Source organism: Panulirus ornatus, chromosome 24 (genome assembly GCF_036320965.1).
Source record: "Panulirus ornatus isolate Po-2019 chromosome 24, ASM3632096v1, whole genome shotgun sequence".
In the NCBI taxonomy this organism is placed as follows: Eukaryota; Metazoa; Arthropoda; class Malacostraca; order Decapoda; family Palinuridae; genus Panulirus; species Panulirus ornatus.
The window spans coordinates 489,615-513,156 of NC_092247.1; the positions used below are offsets into that span (position 1 = coordinate 489,615).

The 23,542-nt window shown below is 40.7% G+C and overlaps 1 protein-coding gene across 8 annotated transcripts in view; it reads right to left on the bottom strand.

The window, feature by feature from the left end:
- Window positions 1-23,542, bottom strand: part of Chd1 (chromodomain-helicase-DNA-binding protein 1) — a 347,004-nt gene that overhangs the window by 181,701 nt on the left and 141,761 nt on the right. For all 8 annotated transcript variants that reach the window (XM_071676943.1, XM_071676941.1, XM_071676940.1 and 5 more), the window contains exon 10: window positions 6,742-6,864. In XM_071676943.1, coding sequence (XP_071533044.1) covers window positions 6,742-6,864 — 123 coding nt within the window. The remainder of the gene's footprint in view (window positions 1-6,741; window positions 6,865-23,542) is intronic.

A 23,542-nucleotide genomic window follows, 5' to 3' on the forward strand; every position in this document is an offset into this window, starting at 1 on the left:
GTCCCCAAACATCTTATTTCCAGCACATCCACCCTCCTGTGCACAACTCTATCTATAGCCCATGCCTCGCAACCATATAACATTGTTGGAACCACTATTCCTTCAAACATACCTATTTTTGTTGTCCGAGTTAATGTTCTTGACTTCCAAACATTCTTCAACGCTCCCAGAACTTTCGCCCCCTTCCCCACCCTATGATTCACTTCCGCTTCCATGGTTCCATCCGCTGCCAAATCCACTCCCAGATATCCAAAACACTTCACTTCCTCCAGTTTTTCTCCATTCAAACTTACCTCCCAAATGACTTGTCCCTCAACCCTACAGTACCTAATAACCTTGTCTTATTCACATTACTCTCACCTCTCTTCTTTCACACACTTTCCATATATTTCACACACTTTATATATATTATATACAACAATAAAGACACAGTGAAAAACTGATCAACAACAGAATGAACAATATATCTCATTCTCACCTAAGCAATATGGCCTCAGACCTAACCACTCCACCACTTTTCTACACAGTAACCTAATTCAACACATCTTAACTGGCTTCAACTAATTGGAATCATCCACTCGCACACTACTTGTGACAACAGACATCAACAAATTATCAGAGGCTATTACCCGAGTATCCTCATACAAAAGATACTTGACATCACGCTCCAGAACAAAGACAAAAAGTGGCTGGCCAATTTCATAGCCAGCTGCCTTTCCTGGGTCATTCACAATGGCTCCACCTCTATAACACTTAAATGCCACAATGGAGTTCCCAAGGAGCAATTCATTTTCCAACCCTCTTCAATCTCTTTTTACTTGACGTCTAATTACCTCAAGCAAACCACAGCATGAGGGTCCTCTCATATGAAAACAAACTCAAAATCATATCACAACATCCTGACCCTACAGGAGCAACATCAAACATGCAGAACTGCATTACACAACTGGAACAATGGGTCAATAAGAACAAAATGTCTGCATCTCCATACATAGCTTCAATCATTCTTTTAACCCATAACAGATACAAATCCAGATCACAACCTTCAGTCATCTTGATTGTACAATCACTCCCACAGAACAAAACACCAACCAATCTAGGCATCATATATGACACACACGATATTCACAACCCAAGCAACAACATTCACCACAAAAGCAACACACAAACTAAATGCCCTAAGAACTTTAGCTGGCACAAGCATCCTTAACAAAAAAAATTTATCTACTATACTCTACAATATGCCTCACCTGCTAGGTCTTTCACCCTCTCAAAAGCAAATGTACTTGATCGCTACTTCCCATGTCAGCAAGATAGCGCCAGGAAACAGACAAAGAATGGCCCATCCACTCATATACATATATACACATAAACACCTATATACATAAATATACATATCAACATATACACATATACATACATATCTATAGCCCAAGCCTTGCAACCATATAACATTGTTGGAACAACTATCTCTTCATACCTATTTTTGCTCTCTGAAATAATGTTCCCACCTTCCACACATTCTTCAACACTCCCAGAACTTTGCCCCCTCCCCCACCCTCTGACTCACTCCCACTTCCATGGTTCCATTTGCTGCCAAATCCACTCCCAGGTATCTAAAACACTTCACTTTCTCCAGTTTTTCTCCATTCACTCTTACATCCCAATTAACTTGTCCCTCAACCCTACTAAACCTAATAAACTGCTCTAATTCACATTTACCCTCAATTTTCACCTTTCACACACTATTCCAAACTCAGTCACCAACTTTTGCGGTTTCTCACTCAAATCAGCCACTAGAGCTGTAACATCGGTGAATAGCAACTGACTCACTTCCCAGGCCCTCTCATCCACAGCAAACTGCATACTCGCTCCTCTTTCCAAAACTCTTGCATTTACATCCCTAACTAACACATCCATAAACAAATCAAACAACCATGGGAACATCACACACCCCTGCCACAGACCAACCTTCACTGGGAACCAATCATTCTCCTCTCTTCCTACTCGTACACATGCCTTACATCCTTGGTAAAAACTTTTCAATGCTTCTAGCAACTTACCTCTCACACTATATACTCTTCAGACATTCCACAAAGCCTCTCTATCAACCCTATCATATGCCTTCTCCAGATCCATAAATGCTGCATACAAATCCATTTGTTTTCTAAGTATTTCTCACACACATCCTTCACAGCAAACACCTGATCCACACATCCTCTACCACTTCTGAAACCACACTGCTCCTCCCCAATCTGATGTTCTGCACATGCCATCACCCTCACAATCAATACCCTCCCATATAATTTCCCAGGAATACTCAACGAACTTATGCCTCTGTAGTTTGAACATTCATCTGTATCCCCTTTGCCTTTGTACAGTGGCACTATTCCGCCAACCTTCACGCACTTCACCATGGTCCATACATACATTAAATATCCTTACCAACCAGTCAACAACTGCAATACCATCCAAACCCGCTGCCTTGCCAGCTTTCATCTTCCCCAAATATACTGCCTCCTCCCTTAATCAAACCATTATCCCCGATCCTCTCATTTTGTACACCATCCAGACCAAAGCACCCTACATCTGCCACTCTATCATCAAACACATTCAACAAACCTTCATAATGCTCACTCCATCTCCTTCTCACTTCATTACTACCTGTTATTCCTTCCTCACTTGCTCCCTTCACTGATGCTCCCATTTGTTCTCTTGTCTTTCGCACGTTATTTACCGCCTTCCAAAACATCTTTTTATTCTCCTTAAAATTTAATGATACTCTCTTACCCCAAACCTCATTTGCCCTCTTTTTCAACCCTTGCACCTTTCTCTTGACCTCCTGCCACATTCTTTTATACATCTCCCTGTCCTCTGCACTCTTTCCTTGCAAGTATCATCCAAACGCCTCTTTCTCTTTCACTAACAACTTCTTCATTCCACCAATCATTACCCTTTCTAATCTCCCCACCTTCCACCTTTTTCATGCCACATGCATCTTTTGTGCAAGCCATAACTGCTCCCCTAAATACATCCCATTCCTCCCCTACTCTCCTCATGTCATTTGCTCTCACCTTTTGTCATTATACACTCAATCTCCCCTGATACTTCCTCACACAAGTCTCCTTTCCAAGCTCACTCACTCTCACCACTCTCTTCTCCCCAACATTCTCTCATTCTCTCTTCATTTTTGAAAAATCTTCACCTTCACCTCCACAAGATAGTGATCTGACATCCCTCCAGCTGCCCCTTTCATCACATTAACATCTAAAAGTCTCTCTTTTACATGCACATCAATTAACACATAGTCTATTAATGCCCTATGACAGTCTCTCCTACTCACATATGTTATTTATTTTATCATACTTTGTCGGTGTCTCCCACATTAGTGAGGTAGCGCAAGGAAATAGATGAAAGAATGGCCCAACCCAACTCACATACACATGTATATACATACACGTCCAAACACACACATATAAATACCAACACATCTCAACGTATACTTATATATATACACACACACAGACATATACATATATACACATGTACATAATTCATACTGTTTGCCTTTATTCATTCCCGTCACCACCCCGCCACACATAAAATAAAACCCCCTCCACCCACATGTGCGCGAGGTAGCGCTAGGAAAAGACAACAAAGGCCACATTTGTTCACACTCAGTCTCTAGCTGTCATGTAATAATGCACCGACACCACAGCTCCCTTTCCACATCCAGGCCCCACAGAACTTTCCATGGTTTAACCCAGACGCTTCACAAGCCCTAGTTCAATCCATTGACAGTACATCAACCCCGGTATACCACATCATTCCAATTCACTCTATTCCTTGCACGCCTTTCACCCTCCTGCATGTTCAAGCCCCCCAACCGCTCAAAATCTTTTTCACTACATCTGTCCACCTCCAATTTGGTCTCCCACTTCTCATTCCCTCCACCTCTGACACATACATCCTCTTTGTCAATCTTTTCTCACTCATTCTCTCCATGTGACCAAACCATTTCAAAACACCCTCTTCTGCTGTCTCAACCACACTCTTTTTATTACCACACACATCTCTTATTCTTTCATTACTTACTCGATCAAACCACCTCACACCACATATTGTCCTCAAACATCTCACTTCTAGCACAACCACCCTCCTCTGCACAACTCTATCTATAGCCCATGCCTCGCAACCATATATCACTGTTGGATCCACTATTCCTTCAAACATACCCATTTTTGCTTTCCAAGATAACGTTCTCGACTTCCACACATTCTTCAACGCTCCCATAACTTCACCCCCTCCCCCACCCTATGATTCACTTCCGCTTCCATGGTTCCATCCGCTGCCAAATCCACTCCCAGATATCTAAAACACTTCACTTCCTCCCGTTTTTCTCCATTCAAAGTTACCTCCCAATTGACTTGTCCTTCAACCCTACTGTACCTAATAACCTTGCTCTTATTCACATTTACTCTCAGCTTTCCTCTTTCACACACTTTACCAAACTCAGTCACCAGCTTTTGCAGTTTCTCACATGAATCAGCCACCAGTGCTGTATCGTCAGCGAACAACAACTGACTCACTTCCCAAGCTCTCTCATCCACAACAGACTGCATACTTGCCCCTCTTTCCAAAACTCTTGCATTCACCTCCCTAACAACCCCATCCATAAACAAATTAAACAACGATAGAGACATCACGCACCCCTGCCGCAAACCTACATTGACTGAGAACCAATCACTTTCCTCTCTTCCTACACGTACACATGCCTTACATCCTTGGTAAAAACTTCTCATTGCTTCAAACAACTTGCCTCCCACACCATATATTCTTAATACCTTCCACAGAGCATCTCTATTAACTCTATCATATGCCTTCTCCAGATCCATAAATGCTACACCCAAATCCATCTGCTTTTCTAAGTATTTCTCACATACATTCTTCAAAGCAAACACCTGATCCACACATCCTCTACCACTTCTGAAACCACACTGCTCTTCCCCAATCTGATGCTCTGTACATGCCTTCACCCTCTCAATCAATACCCTCCCATATAATTTCCCAGGAATACTCAACAAACTTATACCTCTGTAATTTGAGCACTCACTTTTATCCCCTTTGCCTTTGTACAATGGCACTATGCAAGCATTCTGCCAATCCTCAGGCACCTCACCATGAGTCATACATACATTACATAATTTTACCAACCAGTCAACAATAAAGTCACCCCCTTTTTTAATAAATTCCACTGCAATACCATCCAAACCCGCTGCCTTGCTGGCTTTCATCTTCCGCAAAGCTTTTACTACCTCTTCTCCGTTTACCAAATCATTCTCACTAACCCTCTCACTTTGCACACCACCTCGACCAAAACACCTTATATCTGCCACTCTATCATCAAACACATTCAACAAACCTTCAAAATACTCACTCCATCTCCTTCTCACATCACCACTACTTGTTATCACCTCCCCATTAGCCCCCTTCACTGATGTTCCCATATGTTCCCTTGTCTTATGCACTTTATTTACCTCCTTCCAAAACATCATTTTATTCTCCCTAAAATTCAATGATTTGGTAAAGTGTGTGAAAGAAGAAAGCTAAGAGTAAATGTGAATAAAAGCAAGGTTATTAGGTACAGTAGGATTGAGGGACAAGTCAATTGGGAGGTAACTTTGAATGGAAAAAAACTGGAAGTGAGTCACAGGGTGGGGAGGGGGTGAAAGTTCTGGGAGCATTGAAAAATGTGTGGAAGGCGAGAACATTATCTCGGAAAGCAAAAATGGGTAGGTTTGAGGGAATAGTGGTTTTAACAATGTTATATGGTTGCGAGGCGTGGGCTATAGATAGAGTTGTGTGGAGGAGGGTGGATGTGTTGGAAATGAGATGTTTAAGGACAATATGTGGTGTGAGGTGGTTTGATCAAGTAAGTAACAAAAGAGTGAAAGAGATGTGTGGTAATAAAAAAGTATGCGGCTGAGAGAGCAGAAGAGGGTGTTTTGAAATGGTTTGGTCACATGGAGAGAATGAGTGAGGAAAGATTGACAAAGAGGATATATGTATCAGAGGTGGAGGGAACGAGGAGAAGGGGGAGACCAAATTGGAGGTGGACAGATGGAGTGAAAAAGATTTTGAGCGATCGGGGCCTGAACATGCAGGAGGGTGAAAGGCATGCAAGGAATTGAGTGAATTGGAACAATATGGTATACCAGGGTTGACATGCTGTCAATGGATTGAATCAAGACATGTGAAGCATCTGGGGTAAACCATGGAAAATTTTGTGGAGCCTGGATGTGGAAAGGGAGCTGTGGTTTCAGTGCATGATACATGGCAGCTAGAGAGAGTGTGAACAAATGTGGCCTTTGTTGTCTTTTTCTAGCACTACCTCGCACTCATGCGGGGGGAGGGGGTTGTCATTCCATGTGTTGAATCTTTGTCTCTACCTCAGTCCTAAACATGGGCTCATTGAGTACAAATGGATAAAGGAAAACAAAATTTTTGAGAGTTAAAATGGACAGATGAAGGGGGGGGGGAAGCCAAAGAAAAGTTACACAGCAAAGTAAAGGAATGCACTGACTATAAGGAAGGAAATATAGAGGAATTTGATGAAATAAACATGGTATTTGGAAGATAATTTATATGTATCATTAAACTTTAAAAAGAAAAATTCCTACCGGAAGAATGTACATTACGCTAAAAAAATATTCTATAAGCATAAAAATAAACGATACAAACCTCACTTCCACAACCCAGGTAATCTGGTTGTATCTTTAGTGGAGAAAACTTTGGTCTGTGTTTCAATGCTGGGCACTGTTTAGGAGTGCAAGTGGATTTCTCACGTTCTCGAAAACTCTCCAGCTGTAAAAGTGAACCTTAAGTCAGTAAAAAATTAGTTATATACATGTAAACTTTTATGCTCTTGCAAAAAAAATTTCAAATGAAAAGGGTAAAATACCCTTAGTAAATACAATTAAAGCCATGCCCTATAAAAATCTTGATCTTATGATCAAAACAACCCTGCAAATGATGCCATGTACACTTTCCAAATCACTCAATAATACTTTTTCTTCCCTCACTATCTCAAGTCACTACTCTATCTAAAAGCTAAAGTTTTCCAATTCTTGAATGAAATACTGCTCTTCCTACCTCATCCACTGTAATGATTCCCCACCTTCCCTGCATACCTATTCAAAATTTTCATAACTTTAAAAAAATAAAACTATGCAATTCCATCATCCACAATCAGTTCTTTAACCTTTTGGTGTATAAATAATTTTCTTAGCCCACCCAAGTACACAAAAAAATATTCATTTTACAAATTCATGAAAAGCTGCACAATAAATAAGAAATGAATAAAACTTAGAAATTAAGACAGCCACCAGTAGTCTAAAGAAAAACATATCGTCCAAACTGACCAATGTTTACGATAATCACTGTATTTTAATATTTCTAGTTTTACATTATCTTCTTTACATGATTTTCTTTGTAAATTATTGTTCTGTAATCATCCATACACCAAATATTAGATCTTATACTAGTATCACCATTACAAAAAGTTTTGTCGTATACTGCCATTAGATGTAAATGTTGAGATAAGTAACAGTTTGTGAGTTTTTTTTCTTTATTTACCATTTACTCAAAACCTTCCATAAAAGGTCTCTACCAACCATATCATATGCCTTCTCCAAATCCATAAATGCTATATACAAACTTTTTTCGAAGTATTTCTCACACACATTTTTCAAAGCAAACACCTGATCCACCCATCCTCCACCACTTCTGAAACCACACTGCTCCTCCCCAATCTGACACTCAGTACATACCTTCATCCTCCAATATCCTCCCATACAATTTCCCAAGAATACTCAACAAACTTATGCCTCTGTATTTGAACACTCACCTTTATCCCCTACGACTTTGTACAATGGCATTATGTATGCACTCTACCAATCCTTAAGCACTTCATCCTGATACATACATATACTGAATATCCTTACCAACCCATCAAAACCACAGTCATCCGATTTCTTAATAAATTCTACTCCAATACCATCCAAACCCACCACCTTGCTGAACTACATCTTCTGCAAAGCTTTCCCTGCCCCTTCTCTCTTAACCAAACCATTCTCCCTGACTGTCTCACTTTGTGCATCACCTCAACCACAGCACCTGACATCTGCCACTCTATTATCAAACAAACTCAACAAACCTTCAAAATGCTCATTCTGTCAACCTGTTATTACTTCCTCCCTTGCCCCCTTTACTGATGTTCCCATCTGTTCTCTGGACCTCCTGCTGCTTTCTTTTATAAATCTCCAGGTTATTTGCACTCCTTCCATGCAAGTATCATCCAAACACCTCTCTTTTCTCGTTCACTACCATCTTTACTTCTTCATCCCACCACTCATTACCCTTTCTAATCTGCCCACCTCCCACCTTTCTCATGCCACATGCATCTTTTGCACATGCCATCACAGCTTCCCTAAATACATTCCATTCATCACCCACTCCCCTCACGTCATCTGTTCTTACATTTTTGCCATTCTACACTCTATCTCTCCTGATACTTCCTCACACAAGTCTCCTTTCCAAGCTCATTTACTCTCACCACTCTCTTCTCCCCAACATTCTCTTTCCGTTTTGAAAAATCCTCTAAAAATCTTCACCCCCTCCTCCATAAGATAGCAGTCAGACATCCCACCAGCTGCCCCTCTCAGCACATTAACATCCAAAAGTCTCAGTTTCAGATGCCTAACAATCAACACGTAATCCAATAATGCCCTTTGACCATCTCTCCTACTCAAATACATATACTTATGTGTATCTCTCTTTTTAAACCAGATATTCCCAATCACCAGTCTTTTTTCTGCACAAAAATCCATAAGCTCTTCACCATTTCCATTTACAACACTGAATTCTCCATGTATACTAATTATACCCTCAACTGCCACATTAATCACCTTTGCATTTAAACAACCATAACTAATACCCAGTCTCATGCACCAAAGCTGACACACTTAATCAGTTCCTCCTAAAGCATTTGCCTCTCATTATCTTTCTTCTCATGACCAGGTGCATAGGCACCAATAATCATCCATCTCCCTCCATCCACTTTCAGTTTCACCCACATCAATCTAGAATTTATTTTCTTACTCTCTATCACACACTCCCACATCCGCTTCTGGAGTAGTGCCATTCCTTCCTTAACTCTTGTCCCCTCACCAACCCCTGATTTTACTCCCAAGACTTTCCTAAACTATTCTTCTCCTTTACCCTTGAGCTTCATTTCACTCAGAGCCAGAACATTCAGGTTTCTTTCCTCAAACATACTACATATCTCTCCTTTCTTCTCATCTTGGTTACATCCACACACTTTCAGACACCTTAATCTAAGCCTTTGAGAAAGACGAGCACTCCCTGCTACATGACTCTTTCTGTTTCCCCTTTTACAAACTGAAATACAAGGCAGTAGGCTTTCCAGCTCCTCATTCCTGCCCCCTTTGTAACCTTCTATGACACTCGGGGAATACATGGGAAGTTTTTATCAAGGATGTAAGATATGTGTATGAGTTGGAAGAGAGGAGAGTGATTGGTTCCCAGTGAAGGTCGGTCTGTGGCAGGGATGTGTAATGTCCCCATGGTTGTTTAATTTGTTTATGGATGGGGTGGTTTGGTAGGTAAGTTCCAGAGTTTTGGAGAGAGAGGTGAGTATGCAGTCTGATGGGGATGAGAGGGCTTGGGAAGTGAGTCAGTTGTTGTTTGCCAATGATACAGCTCTAGAGGCTGATTCGAGTGAGAAACTGCAGAGGTTGGTGACTGAGTTTGGAAAAGTGTGCAAAAGGAGAAAGTTGAGAGTGAATATGAATAAGAGCAAAGTAATTAAATTATTAGGTTCAGTAGGGTTGAGGGACAAGTTAATTGGGATGTAAGTCTGAATGGAGAAAAATTGGAGGAAGTGAAGTGATTTAGATACCTGGGAGTGGACTTAGCAGCAAATGGAACCTTGGAAGCGGAAGTTAGTCACTGGGTGCAGGAGGGGGTAAAGGTTCTGGGAGCAATAAAGAATGTCTGGAAGGAGATAACACTATCTCAGAGATCAAAAATGGATAAGTTTAAAGGAATAGTAGTTTCAACAATTTCATATGGTTGTAAGGTATGAGCTAAAGATAGGGTTGTACAGAGGAGGATGAATGTGTTGGAAATGAAATGTTTGAGGACAATATGTGATGTGAGGTGGTTTAAATCAAGTGATGAAAGGGTAAGAGAGATTTGTGGTAATAAAAAGAGCATGGTTGAGAGAGCAAGAGAGGGTGTGTTGAACTGCTTTGGACAAATGGAAAGAATGAGTGAGGAAAGAATGACAAAGACGATATATGTGTTAGAGGTTGAGGGAACAAGGAGAAGCAAGAGACCAAATTGGAAGTGGAAGGATGGAGTGAAAAAAATTCTAAGCGATCGGGACCTGAACATACAGGAGGGTGGAAGGCATGCAAGGAATAGAGTGAATTGGAACGATGTGGTACATCAGGGTTGATGCGATGTTAATGGACTGAACCTGGGTATGTGAAAAGTCTCGGGTAAACCATGGAAAGGTCTGTGGGGCCTGGATGTGAACAGGGAGCTGTGGTTTCGGTGCATTACACATGACAGATAGAGACAGAGTGTGAAGGAATGTGACCTTTTCTGTCTGTTTGTCTGGCGCTGCCTTGCTGAAGTAGGGGAAAGCAATGCTGTTTCCTGTGGGATGAGGTAGCACTAGGAATGGATGAAGGCATGAAAGTATGAATATGTACAAGTGTATATATGTATATGTTTGTGTACATATACAGCGACAAAGTATAAAAAAAAAAAAAAAAAAAAAAAAAAAACATGTGCATATATGTATGTACATGTGTAAATGTTGACATGTATGTGTATATGTTCGTGTACGGGCGTTTATGTAAATATAGGTCTATATGAGCAAATGGGCCATTCTTTGTCTGTTTCCTGGCACTACCTTGCTGACACAGGAAACAGCAATCAGGTATGATAATAAAAAATATTTACTTTTTCACAAATAATTTTTCTCAAATATCATATACATCAAATAGTACATCTGGTATATCATCACTGGAGTGAGTTTGTTCAGATATCTACTGCTGTTTGCACACAAAAGCTTTTTGATGATTATATATTTGTGGCTTCGGTGCATTATTACATGACAGCTAGAGACTGAGTGTGAACAAATGGGGCCTTTGGTGTTTTTCCTAGCGCTACCTCACACACATGAGGGGGGAAGGGGTTGTTATTCCATGTGTGGTGAGGTGGCGATAGGAACAAATAAAGGCAGACTATGAATTATGTACACGTGTATATATGTATATGTCTGTATGTGTATATATATGTGTACACTGAGATGTATAGGTATGTATATTGTGCGTGTGTGGATATGTATGTATATACATGTGTATGTGGGCGGGTTAGGCCATTCTTTCGTCTGTTTCCTTGTGCTAGCTCGCTAACGCAGGAGACAGCGACAAAGCAAAATAAATAAATAAATAAATATTTTTGGCACATCAATCTTACTTCTTTTCGTTTTACATTTAGTTACATAAAAGAGACTTGATTATGGTATTATATACACAAAACAGAAAATCGAATGCCAATATCACTAGTACAAAATAAGTCTGTTGTGATATGCTGCTACTAATACGTAACTTTCATGATTATCAGTTAGTGATGTTTTAACATTTTGCTCTTTTATGTCATAAATTCATGAATGAATGTACAGACTTCCTCTAGCAATTACAGTAAATGAATGTGATGCTCAAGTGTCAAGATTATTCCCAATATTCAGTATACATGGAAAAGGGAAAAAATGACAAGGCAAAAATAAAGGGCTCATAAATCTGAAATACAATACAAATATGCATTGCAACCTAATGCTTAAAGAAAAAATCATACTGATGTGTGAGAGAGAAAGTGGCTGACAATGTAATGATTTAATAGCAGGGTTCCTACAATGATGCTGATTCAAAGATCCTTAAGTTTATCCAACCTTCTTTGACAAAATATTGTTCTTCCCAACTAAAATAAAAACAATACAACCTTCCATTGACAATAAAGCCTTTAGATGATATAACTTACTGTTTATCCCTTTATATCTTTGACACTAGTTCCCTTTGGGAACTCCCTCATGGGGGTGGCCAAGGCAAAAGAACTGTTGAACTCAAGCAACATTTCTTAATCTTAACCTTTAGTGCCTCACCCTTAACAGGCCACTGGCAGAGGTCAAATCTAGTGTAGTGTTTTCAAAACCTCCTACATAATGTTCCGACCAACAACTATTACCTAATGTGTCTAACTAATGTTCCAACCTACTGCTCCTACCTAATGCTCCCAGCTAATGCTTCTACCCAACATTTCTACCTAATTCTCCAGTTTAACTTTCCTACCAACTATTTCTTTCTATTGCTCATACCATTTTGCCAAAACCCAGGGCTGGCACACAGCACTCACTGCAGGAAAATCTAGTTACAAGAATAAGTCGTGTGAGTTCAGTGTTATGTGTGACAATGAAAGATTTTATGTTTGTGGACAGAGTGCCAGCAGTTTAAATGTGGGTGACACTGAAAGAAAAGATGACTGCCTCGGTCAAAAAAGTGCAGCATGACAACTAATGAAATGCAACATCACTAAACATCCCAATATCCAGGCGGGTAGTACAGTAATATGCCTCCCTGGCCAGTGGCTGCCTACCAGCAACTACCTACCAATTTAAAACCTACACTGTACATTTTTACAACTGTAAATACAACAAGAACTTTCGTTGAGCCTATCTCAATTTCAATGTATGTCATCATTTTTTTATCATACTTTGTCGCTGTCTCCCGTGTTAGCAAGGTAGCGCAAGGAAGCAGATGAAAGAATGGCCCAACCCACCCACATACACATGTATATACATAAATGCCCACACATGCACATAGACATACCTATACATTTCAATGTATACATAAATATACATACACAGACATATACATATATACACATTCCTATGAGTCCACGAGGAAAATGAAACACGAAAAGTTCCCAAGTGCACTTTCGTGTAATAATCACATCATCAGGGGAGACACAAGAGAGAAATATAACAGTCAGTTGATATACATCGAAGAGACAAAGCTAGGACGCCATATATACACATGTATATACTTGCTGCCTTCATCCATTCCCGTCGCCACCCAACCACACATGAAATGGCACCCCCTCTCCCCCCGCACGCATGCAAAGTAGCGCTATGAAAAGACAACAAAGGCCACATTCATTCACACTCAGTCTCTAGCTGTCATGTGTAATGCATCAAAACCACAGCTCCCTTTCCACATCCAGGCCCCACAAAACTTTCCATGGTTTACCCCAGATGCTTCACATGCTCTGGTTCAATCCACTGACAGCATGTCTACCCTAGTATAGCACATCATTCCAATTCACTCTATTCCTTGCATGCCTTTCACCCTCCTGCATGTTCAAGCCCCAGTCGCTCAAAATCTTTTTCACTCCATCCTTCCACCTCCAATTTGGTCTCCCACTTCTCATTCACTCCACCTCTGACACATATATCCTCTTTGTCAATCTTTCCTTATTCATTCTCTCCATATGACCAAACCATTTCAATACACCCTTTTCTGCTCTCTCAACCATACTCTTTTTATTACCACACATCTCTGTTTCCTTGCGCTACCTCGCAAACGCGGGAGACAGCGGCAAAAAAAAAAAAAAAAATCTCTTTTACCCTTACATCACTTACTCAATCAAACCACCTCACACCATATACTGTCCTCAAACATCTCATTTCCAACACATCCACCCTCCTCTGCAAAACCCTATCTATAGTCCATGCCTAGCAACCATATCTCTACGAGATAAAATTCTCGCCTTCCACACATTCTTCAATGCTCCCAAAACCTTCGCCCTTCCCCCACCCAGCGACTCACTTCCGCTTCCATGGTTCCATCCACTGCCAAATCCACTCCCAGATATCTAAAACACTTCACTTTCTCCAGTTTTTCTCCATTCAAACTTACCTTCCAACTGACTTGTCCCTCAACCCAACTGAACCTAATATTCTTGCTCTCATTCACATTTACTCTCAGCTTTCTTCTTTCACACACTTTACCAAACGCAGTCACCAGCTTCTGTAGTTTCTCACCCAAATCAGCCAACAGCTCTTATCATCAGCGAACAACAACTGACTCACTTCCCAAGCCCTTTCATCCACAACAGACCGCATAGTTGTCCCTCTCTCCAACTCTTACATTCACCTCCCTAACAACCCCATCCATAAACAAATCAAACTACCATGGAGACATAACACACCCCTGCCACAAACCAACATTCACTGGGGACCAATCACTTTCCTTTCTTCCTACTCATGCACATGCCTTACATCCTCAATAAAAACTTCACTGCTTCTAGCAACTTACCTCCCACACCATATACTCTTAATACCTTCCACAGAGCATCTCTATGAACTCTATGATATGCCTTCTCCAGATCCATAAAGGCTACATACAAATCCTCTGCTTTTCTAAGTATTTCTCACATTCATTCTTCAAAGCATACAGCTAATCCACACATTCTTTACCACTTCTGAAATCACACTGCTCTTCCCCAATCTGATGCTCTGTACATGCCTTCACCCTCTCAATCAATACCATCCCATATAATTTCCCAGGAATACTCAACAAACTTATACCTCTGTAATTTGAGCACTCACTTTTATCCCCTTTGCCTTTATACGATGGCACTATGTATGCATTCCACCAATCCTCAGGCACTTCACCATGAACCATACATACACTGAATGTTCTCACCAACCAGTCAACAACACAGTCACCTCCTTTTTTAATAAATTCCACAGCAATACCATCCAAACCTGCCACCTTGCTAGCTTTCATCTTCCACAAAGCTTTCACTAATTCTTCTCTGTTTACCAAACCATTCTCCCAGACCCTCTCACCTCGCACACCACCTCTACCAAAACCTATATCTGCCATTTTTCATCAAACACATTCAACAAACCATTGAAATACTCACTCCATCTCCTAACTTCACCACAACTTGTTATTACCTCCACATTAGCCTCCTTCACCAATGTCCCCATTTGTTCTCGTCTTACACACTTTATTTACCTCCTTCCAAAACATCTTTTTATTCTCCTTAAAACCTAATGATGCTCTCTCACCCCAACTCTCATTTGCCCTCTTTTTCACCTCTTGCACCTTTCTCTTGACTTCCTGCCTCTTTCTTTTATACATCTCCCAGTCATTTGCACTATTTCCCTGCAAAAATTATACAAATGCCTCTCTCTTTTCTTTCACTAACAATCTTACTTCTTTTTCCCACCACTCACTACCCTTTCTAATCTTGCCACCTCCCACCTTTCTCATGCCACAGGCATCTTTTGCGCAAGCCATCAGTGCTTCCCTAAATACATGCCATTCCTCCCCCCACTCCCCTTACATCATTTGCTCTCACCTTTTTCCATCTGCACACAATCTGTCCTAATACTTCCTCACACAAGTCTCCTTTCCAAACTCACTTACTCTCACCACTCTCTTCATCTCAACATTCTCTGTTCTTTTCTGTAAACCTCTACAAATCTTCAACTTCTCTCCACAAGATAATGATCAGACATCCCTCCAGTGGCCCCTCTCAGCACATTAACATCCAAAAGTCTCTCTTTCATGCACCTATCAATTAACATGTAATCCAATAATGGTCTTTGGCCATCTCTCCTACTTACATATGTATACTTATGTATATCTCTCTTTTTAAACCAGGTAATCCCAATCACCAGTCCCTTTTCAGCACACAAATCTACAAGCTCTTCACCATTTTCATTTACAACACTGAACACCCCATGTACACCAATCATAACCTCAACTGCCACATTACTCACCTTTGCATTCAAATCATCCATCACTATAATCTGGTCTCGTGCATCAAGGCTGCTAACACACTTACTCAGCTGTTCTCAAAACACTTGCCTCTCATGATCTTTCTTCTCATGCTCAGGTGCATAGGCACCAATAATCACCCATCTCTCTCCATCCACTTTCAGTTCTACCCATATCAATCTAGAGTCTACTTTCTTACACTCTATCACATACTCCCACAACTCTTGCTTCTGGAGTAGTGCTACTCCTTCCTTTGCTCTTGTCCTCTCACCAACCCCTGACTTTACTCCCATGACATTCCCAAACCACTTTCCCCCTTTACCCTTGAGCTTCATTTCACTCACAGCCAAAATATCCAAGTTCCTTTCCTCAAACACAGTTTTTTCTCATCTTGGTTACATTCACACACATTTACACACCCCAATCTGAGCCTTCGAGGAAGATGAGCACTCCCCGCATGAATCCTTCCATTTCTCCTTTTAGAAAGTTAAAATACAAGGATGGGAGGGTTAGCCCCCCCCCCCCCTCCCGTCCCCTTTAGTTGCCTTCTACAATATGCGGGGAATGCATGGGAAGTATTCTTTCTCCCCTTTCCCCTGTATAATACAGAAAATCTACAAAGTTGTCCTCTACATCTCTTATGACCATCCCAACCTCATATCTTTTTAGCTTTAATTTTTCATTCATTTTTCCTGACTGAAAATATTTGCTTGGAAACTGGTTCTTGCAATATCTTCTAGAATTCAAAAAAAAAAAAAAAAAAGAAAAAAAAAAATGTTGCAAAATTTCAAAGCTACAATCATGTACAATGTATACTACAACAAGAACATGTATTTCTGAAAGACAATCACATACACAAATGCATTATCATTTCTTTCAAACAAGATCTGTACATATGTATTTGCAAATAATGAGAGCACATCAGGAAATCAATACTATGAAGTGCTTACACTAATAAGAACAATCATAGGATTTCTAACTTTGGGGATTTTCTGTAATCTGTAAATCAATTAATATTACACGAAAGATTGAACATAATAAAATGAAGCACGAATGTGATGTTATTTATATCTATCATTATCTCTGACACCTGTTCCCTCCTGAACTCCCTAAAGGGAGTGGCCAGACAATAGTTTCTATAACTAGTGAACTCCTGTGATGCTTCTTAGCCTTTATTGACTCATCCTTAACAGGTCACTGAGATAGAGCAATCATAGTATTTGCAGAGGCTCCAAACTAATGTTCCAACTGACTCCTCCTACCAAATGCTCCTACCTAATGTTCCTATCTACTACTTCTACCAAAAGTTTCTACCTACTGCTCATGCATAAATATTCCTACCTACTTCTGCAATCTATTATTCCTACCATTTTGCCAAAAGGCAGGGCTAGCGCAGAGGGCTCACTGCAGTTACAAAGAATGAGCGGCGTGAGTCAAGAGTTGTCAAGTGTTATGTGAGACAAGGGCAGATTCTATGTTTGTGGACAGAATGCCACTAGTCCATGTGGCATAAATAAGACAGCTACTTGGATCAGAGGAATGCAATTCGAAAACCAATGAAGTGCTGGTTTACTTTGTAGCTGTTACTAACCCTCCTGATACCATGGGGGTAGTACTGGTAACATAACTTCTTGGGTGTTGGCTGCCTACCAACCTCTACTTACCTATTCAATATGCCAAATAAGTTACAAACATGCTTTGAAACATACATCAAAATAAATGAAAAATTTGTGTATATGAAACAATTCCCTATAAAGACTAGAGCTGACAGTAATGAGCAAAAGAGCTGGGTACTTCTAAATTTCATAATCAAATGATATGAAGCTAAAATTACACTATCGATCAAAACAGAATAATTCTTGAACATCTTGTACTCACATAATGAAGGTGAAGAAATCCATCTGCAGGATATTTACTTACATATGCTTACTCATGAGTTTGAAAATTCTCTGACTTTTCCCTGACCTACTGTAATATTTCTATAAATTGTGCAAAGTGCCCTCACTTTTCCCCAACTTGGGGAATACTGAAGGGTAGTGTGGTGGTACTAAATAGATTATTCTCATCTTACTGATCACTTTAATAGATATTATCATTATTATTATCATTTTGCTTTGTCGCTGTCTCCCATGTTAACGAGGTAGCACAAGGAAACAGACGAAAGAACGGCCCAACCCAGCCACACACACATGTATATACATACACGTCTACACGCGCAAATATACATACCTATACACCTCAGCGTATACATGTATATACACACACAGACATATATACAAATGTACATAATTCATACTGTCTGCCTTTATTCATTCCCATCGCCACTCAGCCACACATGAAATAACAACCCCCTCCCCCTTATGTGTGCGTGGTAGCGCTAGGAAAAAACAAAGGCCACATTTGTTCACACTCAGTCTCTAGCTGTCATGTAATAATGCACCGACACCACAGCTCCCTTTCCACATCCAGGCACCACAGAACATTCCATGGTTTACCCCAGACGCTTCACATGCCCTGATTCAATCCATTGACAGCACGTCGACCCCAGTGTACCACATCGTTCCAATTCACTCTATTTCTTGCACGCCTTTCACTCTCCTGTATGTTCAGGCCCATATCACTCAAAATCTTTTTCACTTTATCTTTCCACCTCCAATTTGGTCTCCCACTCCTCCTCGTTCCCTCCACCTCCGACACATATATCCTCTTGGTCAATCTTTCCTCACTCATTCTCTCCATGTGACCAAAACATTTCAAAACACCCTCTTCTGCTCTCTCAACCACACTCTTTTTATTGCCACACATCTCTCTTACCCTATTATTACTTACTCGATCAAACCACCTCACACCACATATTGTCCTCAAACATCTCATTTCCAACACATCCACTCCCCTCCGCACGACTCTATCCATATCCCATGCCTCGCAACCATATAACATTGTTGGAACCACTATTCCTTCAATCATACCCATTTTCGCTTTTCGAGATAATGTCCTCGACTTACACACATTCTTCAACACTCCCAAAATTTTCGGCCCCTCCCCCACCCTATGATTCACTTCCGCTTCCATGGTTCCATCCGCTGCCAAATCCACTCCCAGATATCTAAAACACTTCACTTCCTCCAGTTTTTCTCCATTCAAACTTACCTCCCAATTGACTTGACCCTCAACCTTACTGTACCTAATAACCTTGCTCTTATTCACGTTTACTCTTAGCTTTCTTCTTTCACACACTTTACCAAACTCAGTCACCTGCTTCTGCAGTTTCTCACACGAATCAGCCACCAGTGCTGTGTCATCAGCGAACAATAACTGACTCACTTCCCAAGCTTGCTCATCCACAACAGACTGCATACTTGCCCCTCTTTCCAAAACTCTTGCATTCACCTCCCTAACAACCCCATCCACAAACAAATTAAACAACCATGGAGACATCACACATCCCTGCCACAAACCTACATTCACTGAGAACCAATCACTTTCCTCTCTCCCTACATGTACACATGCCGTACATCCTCGATAAAACTTTTCACTGCTTCTAACAACTTGCCTTCCACACCATATATTCTTAATACCTTCCACAGAGCATCTCTATCAACTCTATCATATGCCTTCTCCAGATCCATAAATGCTACATACAAATCCATTTGCTTTTCTAAGTATTTCTCACATATATTCTTCAAGGCAAACACCTGATCTACACATCCTCTACCACTTCTGAAACCACACTGCTCTTCCCCAATCTGATGCTCTGTACATGCCTTCATCCTCTCAATCAATACCCTCCCATATAATTTCCCAGGGATACTCAACAAACTTATACCTCTGTAATTTGAGCACTCACTTTTATCCCCTTTGCCTTTGTACAATGGCACTATGCAAGCATTCCGCCAATCCTCAGGCACCTCACCATGAGTCATACATACATTAAATAACCTTACTAACCAGTCAACAATACAGTCACCCCCTTTTTTAATAAATTCCACTGCAATACCATCCAAACCCGCTGTCTTGCTGGCTTTCATCTTCTGCAAAGCTTTTACTACCTCTTCTGTGTTTACCAAATCATTCTCCCTAACCCTCTCACTTTGCACACCACCTCGACCAAAACACCTTATATCTGCCACTCTATCATCAAACACATTCAACAAACCTTCAAAATACTCACTCCATCTCCTTTTCATATCACCACTACTTGTTATTACCTTCCCATTAGCCCCTTCACCTATGTTTCCATTTTAATTGATATTGGTAACAGAGCAGAGCAAGCACTAACTGCATGTAATTTAAGCCTTAGAGTGACAGAATTACATAAATGACTAATTCAGTACAGAGTGATCAGATATCATGTTTGTAAAGGATGCTGCATTTTAAGATGTTTTACAAAGTAACCAACAGTTCATAGTGAAGGCATAGACTGATTAGGCCAAATGAGGCAGTTAACAGCGGGTGGTGCAGGTTCAGAGTGACTAAAAGCCTGATGCTACAATCTCCAAAGTGACTTACCAACTCCTTTTGTACATTCATATGTTTTAGAAGTAATACAGTAACTCAGTTTAAGGTGTTGAATGGTGCTTTTAGCTCTGCATGTACTTGTAACTTAGTGTTTCTTATATGGTGTACATTGCAGAAAGATTGTAATCTGTATATGGCTTTTCTTAATTCAAAGTTGATATCTCATGTACAGCATGATTGCATATACTTATCAGGTCATACTTTATGATCCACTTTATAAATGAAGAATGTAAAAGACTTTTCTTGAGATCCAGAGGCTACAGGACGCTAATCAAGGTTCTCATTCTCTATTCACCTTAATAGGTGTATGAAACCAGACATTCCATGTATATGATACATCCTTTTTGCATATATCATCCAAATGTATAGCCTGTACATTATATATATATTTTTTTTTTTTTTTTTTTTATACTTTGTCGCTGTCTCCCGCGTTTGCGAGGTAGCGCAAGGAAACAGACGAAAGAAATGGCCCAACCCCCCCCCCATACACATGTACATACACACGTCCACACACGCAAATATACATACCTACACAGCTTTCCATGGTTTACCCCAGACGCTTCACATGCCTTGCTTCAATCGACTGACAGCACGTCAACCCCGGTATACCACATTGATCCAATTCACTCTATTCCTTGCCCGCCTTTCACCCTCCTGCATGTTCATGCCTCGATCACACAAAATCTTTTTCACTCCATCTTTCCACCTCCAATTTGGTCTCCCACTTCTCCTCATTCCCTCCACCTCCAACACATATATCATCTTGGGTCAATCTTTCCTCACTCATTCTCTCCATGCGCCCAAACCATTTCAAAACACCCACTTCTGCTCTCTCAACCACGCTCTTTTTATTTCCACACATCTCTCTTACCCTTACGTTACTTACTCGATCAAACCACCTCACACCACACATTGTCCTCAAACATCTCATTTCCAGCACATGCACCCTCCTGCGCACAACCCTATCCATAGCCCACGCCTCGCAACCATACAACATTGTTGGAACCACTATTCCTTCAAACATACCCATTTTTGCTTTCCGAGATAATGTTCTCGACTTCCACACATTCTTCAAGGCCCCCAGGATTTTCGCCCCCTCCCCCACCCTATGATCCATTTCCGCTTCCATGGTTCCATCCGCTGCCAGATCCACTCCCAGATATCTAAAACACTTTACTTCCTCCAGTTTTTCTCCATTCAAACTTACCTCCCAATTGACTTGACCCTCAACCCTACTGTACCTAATTACCTTGCTCTTATTCACATTTACTCTTAACTTTCTTCTTTCACACACTTTACCAAACTCAATCACCAGCTTCTGCAGTTTCTCACATGAATCAGCCACCAGCACTGTATCATCAGCGAACAACAACTGACTCACTTCCCAAGCTCTCTTATCCCCAACAGACTTCATCTTTCTCCTCTTTCAAACTCTTCGCCATTCACCCGCATAACGATACCGTTAAAACAAACTGTCAAACTCCTTTGGGATGACAAGAAACTTCACATCCCTGCTCAAAACGACTAAAAGGGGAGGGAGCGGGGGGCTGGAAATCCTCCCCTCTCGTTTTTTTTTTTTTTTTTTTTTTTTTTTTTTTTTTTTTCCAAAAGAAGGAACAGAGAATTGGGCCAACAGACTTCATACTTGCCCCTCTTTCCAAAACTCTTGCATTCACCTCCCTAACAACCCCATCCATAAACAAATGAAACAACCATGGAGACATCACACATCCCTGCCACAAACCTACATTCACTGAGAACCAATCACTTTCCTCTCTTCCTACACGTACACATGCCTTACATCCTCAATAAAAACTTTTCACTGCTTCTAACAACTTGCCTCCCACACCATATATTCTTAATACCTTCCACAGAGCATCTCTATGAACTCTATGATATGCCTTCTCCAGATCCATAAAGGCTACATACAAATCCTCTGCTTTTCTAAGTATTTCTCACATTCATTCTTCAAAGCATACAGCTAATCCACACATTCTTTACCACTTCTGAAATCACACTGCTCTTCCCCAATCTGATGCTCTGTACATGCCTTCACCCTCTCAATCAATACCATCCCATATAATTTCCCAGGAATACTCAACAAACTTATACCTCTGTAATTTGAGCACTCACTTTTATCCCCTTTGCCTTTATACGATGGCACTATGTATGCATTCCACCAATCCTCAGGCACTTCACCATGAACCATACATACACTGAATGTTCTCACCAACCAGTCAACAACACAGTCACCTCCTTTTTTAATAAATTCCACAGCAATACCATCCAAACCTGCCACCTTGCTAGCTTTCATCTTCCACAAAGCTTTCACTAATTCTTCTCTGTTTACCAAACCATTCTCCCAGACCCTCTCACCTCGCACACCACCTCTACCAAAACCTATATCTGCCATTTTTCATCAAACACATTCAACAAACCATTGAAATACTCACTCCATCTCCTAACTTCACCACAACTTGTTATTACCTCCACATTAGCCTCCTTCACCAATGTCCCCATTTGTTCTCGTCTTACACACTTTATTTACCTCCTTCCAAAACATCTTTTTATTCTCCTTAAAACCTAATGATGCTCTCTCACCCCAACTCTCATTTGCCCTCTTTTTCACCTCTTGCACCTTTCTCTTGACTTCCTGCCTCTTTCTTTTATACATCTCCCAGTCATTTGCACTATTTCCCTGCAAAAATTATACAAATGCCTCTCTCTTTTCTTTCACTAACAATCTTACTTCTTTTTCCCACCACTCACTACCCTTTCTAATCTTGCCACCTCCCACCTTTCTCATGCCACAGGCATCTTTTGCGCAAGCCATCAGTGCTTCCCTAAATACATGCCATTCCTCCCCCCACTCCCCTTACATCATTTGCTCTCACCTTTTTCCATCTGCACACAATCTGTCCTAATACTTCCTCACACAAGTCTCCTTTCCAAACTCACTTACTCTCACCACTCTCTTCATCTCAACATTCTCTGTTCTTTTCTGTAAACCTCTACAAATCTTCAACTTCTCTCCACAAGATAATGATCAGACATCCCTCCAGTGGCCCCTCTCAGCACATTAA